At 38.3% G+C, this 12,287-nt stretch overlaps 2 protein-coding genes across 13 annotated transcripts in view; both read left to right on the top strand.

Annotated features, from left to right (window-relative positions):
* Positions 1 to 1,452: 1,452 nt before the first annotated feature.
* On the top strand, positions 1,453 to 3,069 carry LOC129777409 (UDP-N-acetylglucosamine transporter). The gene is made up of 2 exons (XM_055783663.1): positions 1,453 to 1,818; positions 1,879 to 3,069. The coding sequence occupies exons 1-2, from the start codon at positions 1,809 to 1,811 to the stop codon at positions 2,922 to 2,924; spliced, it is 1,056 nt and encodes a 351-aa protein (XP_055639638.1). The 5' UTR covers positions 1,453 to 1,808; the 3' UTR covers positions 2,925 to 3,069.
* A 231-nt stretch (positions 3,070 to 3,300) lies between these two features.
* The window catches only part of LOC129763115 (stromal interaction molecule homolog), a 59,104-nt gene continuing 50,117 nt past the window's right edge, over positions 3,301 to 12,287 (top strand). For 11 of the 12 annotated variants that reach the window (XR_008740796.1, XR_008740795.1, XM_055761898.1 and 8 more), the window contains exon 1: positions 3,361 to 3,780. The gene's annotated coding sequence lies outside the window, so the exon portion shown is untranslated. The other variant, XM_055761896.1, reaches the window with a different exon arrangement.

Raw genomic sequence — 12,287 nt, 5'->3', positions numbered from 1 at the left:
TTTGTAATTTCTTCGATCAAGTGCGATCAACGTAAGATTACATCTTTCGAGCACTTTTTAGAGGTACAATGAATCTTGAGAAAGACAATTCATTCCGGATCGACACTCACACAAACAATGTTCACTCATCAATGTCACAAAAGGAAAGTGAGTGTTGTGAGGGAGAGCAGAGTGAGCGCTTCATTTATGTAGACTGTTTGGAAGCGACAGTTATGTTGTCTATGGGAAATGGTATACAAATTAAATCACACATAAAGGGGAGAAAGAATCTTGACCCTTTTAGTTTTGTGGACAAGGCCAATTGGTTCACCTTCACTATCGGTCAATTCGATTGGATCTTCAGTGATACTATTGCCTTGATTAGCAACCTGCATGTCAAATTTAAAATTTGCATATGAATGGTCCATCAGTGATGGGCAGGAATATTATGGCAAAGATGACGAGAGACTGGTAGGATAATTCTCATCTTCATCCGAATCGTGATCACTGCCTGTTAAAATTGCAGACACAGCATCCTTTTTAGTCAACCTACTATTATTTCCATCGGACACAAACAAAATTCCATCAAAATGCACCTGAGAGAAATCAATGTTGACTCTTTTAATTGGAAGATTAGCACTTATTTTATATATTCCACATACGTTGCATATTCAAATTGCATCGGAGAATATACAATCATCGCCCACATTGCAAAAATCGATTCACTGAGCTTGCAGCAATAGATCAACCTGGAACCAGTGAAAGAATGAATGAAAGAATGAAAAAAAAATCGGATATTGTTTTAGTAATCATCAAAATAATTCTTTAGAACACCTATATCGAAATTATCAAAAGTAAAAAAAAAAATGTTGGAATGGGCCGATGCTGCTGGAAGCCATGATGTGGGCTGGCCTGGTACATCTTTTATTATTTCCTACATGATCCTTCTTATACCCCCCATATATTCCTGTTAGACGCAGTCCTACGTCAAAAATCAAATCGGGGATAAAAACGCACAAAAATACTCACAAACAAAGGTTCACGTCAAGTTTGAACACTTTTCTCATAAATGAATGACAACAACATGCTTGATTGAAATTGTCAGATTGGAATTTTCTTGATGATGATGCGTAAGAAGAATAAGAAGAAAACAAACTATCTGTCATTCAGCTGGCTCCTCTCTCTCAGGTTATACCTAATTGCCGCGATATGAAACATTTTTTCATTGAATCGTTGATATAGCACATATTGAATACGGGAATTTTTTTTGAAAATCCGAAAAACAAAGCACAACAGCCGCAGTGTGTATGTATTATGCATTGATCCTGATTTTTGTCCCTTGCAAGTGGAATAAAGTAAATGAACCCTAATTATATGGCTGGTGCATGTATTCCTCACCGAGGCTCACTTCATCGATCGCTCGCTGTCAAATGTGCTTAAGCTTCTTTACCGACGTGAAGCTGAAGAGGAAAAAAATATAAACAAACTCATCCTGCGGCGTTTCTGATTGGTGCATGCATTTTTGTCAACGTAATCAAAAATAAAACAAGCAAACATAGTCAGCTCTCTCACTGACTGGGGCCCTAATAAGAAAATTTTGTTTCTTTTTTGCGTTCGTTTTGTTTGTTTCGATAAGCAGCAGAGAAAAGTGAATCGCTTCTTCGCCATTGTGGGTTAGATAAGTTATCAGCAGGAAGTGCGTTCCTCAAATGGATGCAACTGGGGGATTTATGATTTAGAATCTCAATGTTGCTTCTCAGCGCAAGCTACGTGTGAAACGCTTAACTTGGCTCTCATCGATTCAACGGAACAACGGATAAGGGAACGAGATGGCACCGAGTATTTCCACCTGACGGTATAGATTCTTTTGGGGTGTTTTAATCGGTTTTCGCATTTCAGAAGCAACGAGCAACAACCTGAAGTATCTCAGTCTGATTACCCTGACACTGCAGAATGCAATTCTTGGACTTAGCATGCGCTACGCTCGGACCCGATCGGGTGATATGTTTCTAAGCTCAACGGCAGTGGTGATGGCCGAGGTTGTCAAACTCATAACCAGCCTGGTGCTGGTGTTCATGGAGGAGGGCAAAAACTGTTTACGCCTCAAAGCCACGCTGCACAACACCATCGTGAAGCAACCGATGGACACGCTCAAAATCTGTGTCCCGTCGTTCCTGTACATCCTGCAGAACAATTTACTGTACGTGTCCGCATCCCATCTGGATGCGGCCACCTATCAGGTCACATATCAGCTGAAAATACTGACAACGGCCGTATTTGCAGTGATCATACTGCGCAAGAAACTACTCCCGACTCAGTGGGCCGCACTGGTGGCGCTGGTTATTGGCGTAGCAAGCGTGCAATTGGCGCAGACTGATTCCAGTGGGACTGCCGCTTCGCGACAGCAACAAATGCCCGGTGTGGATTCCGACCAAAACCGGTTGCTTGGTTTCAGTGCTGCTCTCGGGGCTTGCTTTCTGTCCGGGTTTGCTGGAATCTATTTTGAGAAGATGCTCAAGGGAGCCGACATATCGATCTGGATGCGAAACATCCAGCTGAGCCTGCTGAGTCTGCCCTTCGGTATGCTCACTTGTTTCGTAAATGACGGCGCCAAACTTTCGTCGAATGGATTCTTCTTTGGCTACGATGGCTTCATCTGGTACTTGATCCTGCTGCAGGCAGGCGGAGGCCTGATTGTGGCCGTCGTTGTGAAATATGCGGACAATATCCTGAAGGGTTTCGCCACCTCGTTGGCAATCATCATTTCCTGCGTGGCGTCGATGTATCTGTTTGATTTCAACCTAACGCTTCAGTTCACCGTCGGGGCGTCACTGGTCATCGGATCGATCTTCCTGTATGGTTACGATCCGTCGCAATCGACCAAGCACAAAATCATCAAGCTTAATCCGGACGACCAGGAACGACTGCTCGCGGAAAGGGTTTGAACCGAGTGAGTATTATTCTAGATTATAATTTTTACGAATCGAAATGGAAACACAACCTAGTGCGGTAAGTTCTGTACGTTACTTAGTTTTGAGCAATCTTCAACGATCCTAAAATATTGCAATAAAAAAAATCAAATATTTTCGATGCAATTCTTGTTGGAAAAAGAAACAAACGCCCGTCCTTGTCTTATTATTCTGTCGCTCCATCTGGTTATCGTTCAGCTGTCAAAAAACCAAATAAACAAAAATCCACCGCTACACCAATACAACCCCGCTCAACATCTGACGCAAAACACTCGCAACTCGGTTGTTCGGCCAAATCGCAGCGCTGCGTTTTCTCGCTTCAGTCTATCGCCTGCTCTCGCGTTGTTCGTTCGTGCGTGCTTTTGTTTTTCCCTTGTTTACCCCCACCCGAACCGAGAAGGGTGAAGTGAGTGCTTTTCATTTATCGCGGTCCCTTTCTCCCTCTTTCACAGAATAGTCACTTTTGGCATAACCTTGAACAGTGGTGCTCTCCATTCTGAAGTTTATGCAAGTTGACGATTTTTTTTTGTCCTATTTACTTTTGGAATCCCCATCGTATGACGAACGGAATCGCGCTTGTGTCGCAGCATTGCGAATTGCGGAAAACGAGTGTAATCGTTGCCCCCGCACACAGGTGGTAGTGTTTTGATCGAAGTTCGAGCCCGGAAGCGAACGCGTGTCAAAAAGAAGAATCGAGAACATAAAGTGAAAACGGGAATAGAGGTGCTGTGTTGACTGACGACGTCTTCATCTTTGGTCGGATTTTTCCGGTCTCATTTCTCGGGAACTGCTATCGTGCCGAGTGTGTGGAGTGTTTGTTGGAAAGAGAAAGGTGTGTATAATGAATGGTGACCGGAATAAATCGCCACAGTAAACAACTGCAACAGAAACAACCGCTTAGAAAAAGTGTAGTAGGCTAGAAATATTTGGCGCGGGAAAAACATCATGTGCCTCACATTTCTATTATAAATTTATTCTCTTGTTCTCGTTTTTCGAAATTTATTCTGAGGACAATGTAATGGGGACGAAGTCCCCATTTGGCGAGGATAAGGAATCGAGGCGGCCCATGCCGCCAAGATGACGCAATCCGAGTCCACCGCCGACCCGCCGTCGGAAGCGGCGGTGTCTCGCACGCAAACCTGGGATCCACTGATTGCCCGGTTAGTTTGAAACATAGGATACGATCCTTTAGCAATGTCCGACCGAGCTCTAGCGAGCGTCGGACGGTATACGTCTGCCCGGGGCGTTACGTTTGCCTGGGGCGATACGTTTGCCCGGTTAATTCTTGTTTTGAAATACAATACCGCGCCACAATATTTATAGCCTACTACACATTTTATAAGCGGTGGTTTCTGTTGCAGTCGTTTTCTGTGGCGATTTATTCCGGGAACCATAATGAATAACAGAATCGTGAGCCTTTCAGTTGCACGCTCTATTTTCCGACCGATGCGACGCTACATTGCAACTTCAGTCGTAAGTTTTTGTTGCACAACCTTCCGGGCTAGGTTCGCAGTGTTCCCGGCTTGGAAGTAAAATCTCAGCGAAGTGTTGGAGCAGTGCTGCCGAGATTTATTTTACCTCAGAAGGTGTACAAAATAATCGAGATTGTTTAGTTTTTGCTTGAAAATAACGTTAAAGATTAACCCATTTGCGATCTAGTGATAAAACACATTATTTTAACGAAAGCCATTTGGCTGATATCATTGATTATATAGAGGCCGATACGAGAAGGATTTGCAATATTTTTGGTGCAACACATGCTACTCATCATTTACCTAGTTGAAAAATAATAAAGTTATGATACTTATACCAAGCCATTTTTCAAAATAGATATGCATATTTTACATTGTGCATATTATACATTGTAAAATTGCGATTTTCTAACCTTTTTAGTGCAGGAAGAATACATGAAACCGGGAAATTTGAAGATAAATTCTTATTTTTCTAGAAAATTTGAGCGAATTTCATAGCAATAAAACAAAACATCCTCATTTTACTCGCTGCGTCATCTGGTTGTAAGTCCAACATAAATTCGTCAATATTCAATGATCGGCTTTATTCCCGTTGCCACTTCACGGTGAAAACAAAATGAACGGCACGCCATTGAACCACGTTTAACGAGTTAGAAAAGTGTCAAAGATAAAAATGGATTTTCGGACAGAATGAACACCTTACAAATAGAAATTATGAATGAAAATTAACTTCAAATTAACTGGAAAACTTTGTTTTTTTCATGTGGTAAAATATTCTCTTACTAAAATTGTATCTGAAGATAATTTTATATTATAAATTAATTTAAAAAAAATAATTTTGTATCCAGATGTCGACATCATACCGCAGATACGCTGAAGATTTTTGTCCCACCTCAATTTTCCGAGAAATGACCAAAAAATCAAACGTTTGCCAAAACCTGCTTTTTTGCAAGTACAAACACTGTGTATAAAAAGTTACTTTAATACGGTATTCATAAATGCATTAATTTTAACCCTCCTGTACTCGTGCGCAAAATCGTATCTCGTAAACTCACAGACTGTGCTGCTTTACTGTAAAAATACGATTGGTATTTATTTAAAGAAAAGGTATAATTGAATGAACAATCTCCAGAAAAAAAAATGTTTCTTTAATTTCATTCAGTTTTAATAGTTATATTATTTAATTCATGATTCTCAGTCTGTCAGACCGTATGCGCGAGTATAGGAGGATTAAATTCAGAGACGAGCATGCACAGAAGGATGAAAGTCTTCTAGGAAAAACCTGAATTCACCCACTTACGGTGAGATGAGACCTTCTTTATTTTTTATAATTTTAACTTATTCTAAGTAAGCTTGCCGTTATCGGGTTAAATTTTACTCGTGTTTTTATTTATATAATTTTGTGCAGTCAACTCGAGTTAGGGAGGCATCGAGTTATGGAGAGAAGAATTCTTGTAAAATCAATCAAAGGTGCCATGAAACCCATCGGGTTAAGGAACATATCGAGATACACAACATCGAGTTAGGGAGAGTTGACTGTATATCAAATTGCATATTAATTTGTTTTGCTGTAGAAAAATCACTGATTTTTTTTTTTGTTGCAGTTGATAGAGATTACGGAAATGCAATTTCCAACAATTTTTTTTATACTATTATACTATGAATACTATGAATATACAATTATACTATGAATTTATATTAGGTTGTTTCGAAAATTTCTACTCTCAATGATCAATCGCCTCCTGAGTGCTAGGCTCCATGCTAAATATGCTGAATATCCCTAACAACATCAATGCTTTCCACACAGAAGAGATGCCCAATCATTTTTTTCTGAAATATATTCACATTTTTCACATCGACTAGAAACGACCAATCTATTTCCATTAGCAGTAAAGCATATTTCCCCGGAATGAAGAAATGATCTAAACATGTTATTTAGCGAGCTCTGTGATACTAAAATACAGGACATTGATCTTCGAGCTTCTACTTTTAATGTGAAAATTGATTCACTTCTATCTTTCGAGAATTGCCAAGACCGGGTTGATTTTTCGAAAATGGAAGACGAACCACAAGTTCTTTCCTAGGTGCAGTGATTGTACCTCTGAAGTAGTGTACCAACGCCGCCGGAACGAAGATCGTGCTTGGTCTAGCTTATTTGAGAGGCACAATTTAGAATGATTTGGCATGCATGTGGTCTAACCTATCAAGAAAAATTTACTCAAGCATTTGTATCGACGAGGGAGTGTTGAAGAGTTTCAACGAGCAATTTCCTCCGCGTGAAACGAAGAGAAAATTTTAAAATGCAGCAGTTTTTTTTCGAAATCACTCCGAAATGATTGCTTGAAATGACTGAGATCTGAGAATGATTGTGATCGTGACAAATCGTGATTTTTGAAGATTTTGATTGAATTTTCACCAGGAATTGTTGGAAACAATATTGGTACGTAATTAAGAAAGATAGAAATTGAGTGTCAAACAACAAATCTTATAGCGGTTGGAAAGCTTTAATTTGAAGATCATCTTCTTTCATATTGAAATCTAAGTAGAGCTAAACAAATCACAATATGTCCGAAAAAACGTTTCCTTGGTGTTGGATAACCGTTTTCTAATTGGGTCTAATCTGTATTTAACAAATATATTGGCTATAGCTTTATAATTTCTCATAATTTGCTTGAATAGAGGTTTTGAAGAAAAATAGTTCAGGTATTATTAAGCACAGAGCTAAACTAAATCATCATAAACTCACGTAACACTGATGGGGAGTTGTTCAATGGGAATAAACATTGCATGATTAATCAAACATTGTTATTAAAAAAAATCCAAATAATAAAATGACCTGGAAGTGTGTAGCAAATTGTCAAATGAAAGTTATTGCTGTGCTTTGAACACTCAATCCATGTTGCCTGAAACCTTACTCAATCATATTTCAATATTTTCACTGGAACTCCATAATTATAACATGGAATTATCAACTGGCACTGGAGAAGAAAAAAATTGAGAATCAGAGAAGTATTATCAGTTTGTTTCAAAAGTTTTTACCTTCGATGATATATACCACTTGAGTGATTTGTATTGCACTGAACAGAACATTAATCACAAGCTTCACGCTTCCCGCACAGAAGATGTGTCCTGTCTTGCTTCAAGCCTTTATATTAGAATCAGCACTAGTTGAATCCTCAAACCAGGAATATGGTCTAGATGTTCCAAGCTTATGTACAATAATCAGTACTAGCTCACCCCACAAACTGCGAGCACGGTCCATAACGCTTAAGTAGAGCTATATCTGACTTGGAATGTGGCATTCATATACGAACGAGCGGACGGACAATTCTCAGACGAAACACACAATGCACAAGCGAATGGAGAGCGATCAACGGTATGCTCGAGTTGAATGGTTCATACGATCATATTTCTCACAGAAATCGTAACCAGCGCTAGCGAAAGAAATAGAGAACGTTTCTCGTCAAGGCTCACGTTTCTTGACTGTAGAATTTCTCCTGTTTTTTTTTATTTCTTTGCTTGCAACATAGGTATGGGTTTTCTAGTAACAGATATTGGATCTGTCTCAGATCTTGACTACTTCATTCTGATATGGGTGAAACTGTTTCAACTGATTCTAATAAGGATGGCTATCGGTTGTCTCACATATACCCAGTAAGGGGCTGTCCACATACCACGTGGACAATTTTAGGGGGGGTAGGGGGTATGAAAATGTCCACGCTTGTCCACGGAGAGGGGGCAGGGGGTATAGGCTATGTCCACGTGGACACGAAAAATGAATATTTTTTCTAATATAATCACAACTTTCCGCCTAACTTAAGTATTCCGTATTTATGAAGAAACGAATTGAGCTGCCTGAGAGTGCTTCATATATCATTGAACTTCTGTAATATCATTGTAATATCATCCTTCACTGAAATCCATATTCTAAGATAACTCGCGTAAACTGTGAGCGACCGAGATGTTTTGTATGATCCTATAACTATTATAGTTGCGGGCTATACATAGACGTTCCTAGCTCAAACCTACAAAAAATAAACGATTCCAACTAGCTCAAACCTACAAAAAATTTGACACCCAACTTCTATCTTTCTTAATTAGACTGCAATATCGATATAAACTATTCTTGGTAAAAATTCAAGCGAAATCTTCAAAAATCACGATTTTTACCCCTCTGATTACCCCACATGTAATAGCCACTTAAATTGCATTTTAACGTTGAAAGGTTACATTTCTTCTTGAAATAAGTCATATTTGAAATATAAAAAAAATAATATTTTTTTCCAAACTGTATATAATCAGGTCCATAATTGTATATAATCGAATCACATATAATCGAGTCCGTATATAATCGAGTCCTACCTATATTGGAATCCCGTCAATTTCTAGGAATTAATATTTCATTTGCTTGAAACGATCCATGCACCACTAGTCGTCCAACTTGAATCAATTGACCCAGTATTCTATTTTTTTCAGAAAATTTTGCATAGATTGCAGTTGTGAAACATTTGAATTGATTGATTGAAGTGCCTTTTAGAAGTCGAAAAATACTTAAAATTTTTCGTTTTTTAAGGGTTTTATTATTTTTTGATGATAAACTCGATTGTTTCTATCAACAAAATTAAAGCTCTCCAATCCTTCTACAATTCCTTCCTCGACACCACAATGTTATTCCTATTGTTATCTATCACTATTTAAAATGTTCTACAACAGAATATTATGGAAAATTTTCTCATCTTTCAAATGAATTCAATTAATTTTTTTTTTATCTGTATTATAGTGACTTTCAACTCATTTGGCTGGTTCGTCACTTTTACTTCCATTTTTGGAAGAATGTCGGGAGTGAGAATTGATTGTTCTATGCAGCGTACTTTTGAATTGGGATCAATTTCATGCAAAAACTGGTCTCAAGAAATGTTCAACTTTCATAGTTGAGATTTGAGCTCGATTTCATAGTTGGGAATCAATGAATCGTGAGTTTTCTGATGTAATGCTTCCACGCGAGCACTTTGGAAGCCATCTAGACACTCAATGCAGAATGGTCTATAAGGATTTGAAAAATAATAAAATATCTTAATACGCTATTAATACCCTCTGAAAATTCTCCGAACTATGGCGGAAAAGATTTTGAATTGCGCTACCGAGTAAAGGTGAATCGGAAATCCAGAGATTAGCAGTGATCGATCATATTCCGGAGTGGGCAAAGATTTTTTTCATCTAAAATTTTGAGTAACACTGTAACTCTGCCATAAAACAATGCAAAACAATGCATCTCTGTAGTAAAATGTTCTACTGGAATTACATGTGAATCAAATGGAAGCAAATTAATCAAGTTGATTGGATTATTACTGGCGTCTATGTGATATCAACGTATTTTTTTTTGCAAGTGTTTAGAAAATCGTTTCCATTTATCCATTTTTTTTTATTCGATTGGCGATTGGCAATTCAGATGCGAATTGTTCCTCATCTGGTCAACTGTAAATTGCGTGTTTCCGTGTTAGCAAAACCAGATAGCCTTTATATATTCGCTTATAATGGAAAAACAAAAAATATCATATACTCACAATTCTATTTCCAAATTAACCTCATATGAAGCATGTGCTTTGTTATTCTACCCATTTCTCTACCATACAAAAACAATGGGCCACAACTGGTACAGGGTACAACTAGTGAAATTTGAAATAAAAACAACCTAAGGGGGGACCCCGGTCTGGAAAATCAAAAAAATCGAATTTTTGTTTGTTTTTGCATTTTTGGGAAGCTTCTGCCCCTTTTAGATATTTGATTTCGTTGGAAAGTTACAGCTAAATGTATGACCTCACCTGTACGAATTTTGAAACGCGTTTTTCTCGATACCGTGTTTTTTCAACTGGTGGTATCAATATCTTAGCATCTATTCGACCGATTTAGTTGAAATTTTTTATCAGCCTTTAAAAATGGTTTATATAAAGCGTTACATAGCCGTTTTTTGATTATTTGATCTCATTTTTTCGATTTTTTATGAGCTTCTAAACAGCGATTTTTTATAAAAAATAACTCATTTTTAACAAAAATGGCCGCCATTTCGGCAATTTTTCGACTTTTTAAAAACCCCTATGTAACGCTTTAGGTATTGTCCTAATGTTACAAAATATTCATTGAAATTTGTTCTACGACACCCCGTTGCTTCGGAACCGATACCACCAGAAAGGTACCAATTTTCAGACAGCATCTACGCATCCAGCTGTCAACAGCGTAATAATCATTATTCGTGCACTTAAAAAATGAAAAATACATCTACACATATACCTTAAACAATAACTAAAATACCCGAGCTCTTCACTTTATTCGTAACATTCGAAAAAAATCCAAGAAAATTAATTATTTTCCGACCTTCCAGACAGGAAAAAAATGGAATTTAGGTGCAAATCAGTTCTTTCCTTAATTATTTTGATTATAAAAGGAAAAATGTCCACGTGGACAAAGGGGGGTAGGGGTATGAAAATGTCCACGCTTGTCCACGGAGGGGGAGGGGGGAGTCTAAAACCGTGCTTTTTCTGTCCACGTGGTATGTGGACAGCCCCTAACTTCTAATGGATCACACCATCTTCCTCAGTGGCACTAGGTCTCCTAGAGAAGCATCGCTGTCTCAACGAAGCATTACTTTTTTTTATTTTTGACGTAGGACTACGTCTAACCGTTCAATATAGGGGCCCAATTACAATATTTCGGTGTGAAAAAGTGTTCAGTTTTTGAACGCTAAGAACTCCTCAAATAATAAATGGGTTTTTTGTTCCAAATACACACATTGATAGGAAATATCCTCAGCAATTGTTTATATGCTACACATTACGGGTTTTCAGCTCATATAAAGTTCAAATTGATGAAAAATTGGAAGAAAGAATTCGCTACTTTCCCATACATTATGTCTGCGATCCCGCAGCAAACAGTTATTCATTACAAGCAACCACGGGTACGGGCGAAACGTGTGGACAAGGTGAAGGAAGGGGACAAAAAGAGATTGTAAATGGATATAGGCGGTCGCTACAACGTTAACTATATAAATGAGCGATGGTGGTGCTTGGCCACATTCTATCATCGGACGCCAAGCAGGAAAGATGCTATCTTGCGATTGATTTTCAGCATAAGAGATGTCGCTGCATTTGCAGGCGATGTATGCGGTGCGATACCGCAAGAGTGATAGACAGGAGTTTCTATGGGATGTGGAGCAGGAGAGCCTATCGAAATATGTTAAAAGCGGTGGAAGCGTCGCCCCGGGTGAAGTAGAAGTAGAGGTTAATCACGCTCGATTTGATAGAATGCTGGAGCTTTTAAACGGTTTTATTTAGCTGTGATATATTTGAATGTTTGTATGTAACATGTTTGTCTATGACGCTGTACCACATTAAGGTGGGACCAGAATGCCGCGCTATGCGTCGCGTCACGACAATTGTGCTTTGACACTTCATTTTAAACATGTGTGTTTCCATTTAACCACCCACAATAACGCGTTGCGTCATTAGCATCGTTGTACTAAACGCTAACATTTGTTCTAAACTACTTGCGCCGAATATGTCAATGTGTTGTTTTTAAAAACATTCAACCAATTCGTGGACACAACAAGAACAAGATTTGGATACGAACTGAAATTCATTGAAAACAAGTATAAAGAAGTTATTATGTATTCATACTTATGCAAAATTAAGCAACCGATGCAAACTGAACATCGGCTGAATTCATTATATTTAAGGTAATGATGGATAAACGGAAATTGATGCGTAATCAAAAAATGAAATTACAGATCCACAAGTTGATTGAAGTTGACTGATTGAATTTTATTTTGTGTTTGTTCACATGAAAAGAGGTGACGCGAACGCTAGATTGTGTT

This window comes from Toxorhynchites rutilus, chromosome 1 (genome assembly GCF_029784135.1).
Source record: "Toxorhynchites rutilus septentrionalis strain SRP chromosome 1, ASM2978413v1, whole genome shotgun sequence".
NCBI lineage: Eukaryota > Metazoa > Arthropoda > Insecta > Diptera > Culicidae > Toxorhynchites > Toxorhynchites rutilus.
This window is presented reverse-complemented; position numbering and strand designations above follow the sequence as displayed.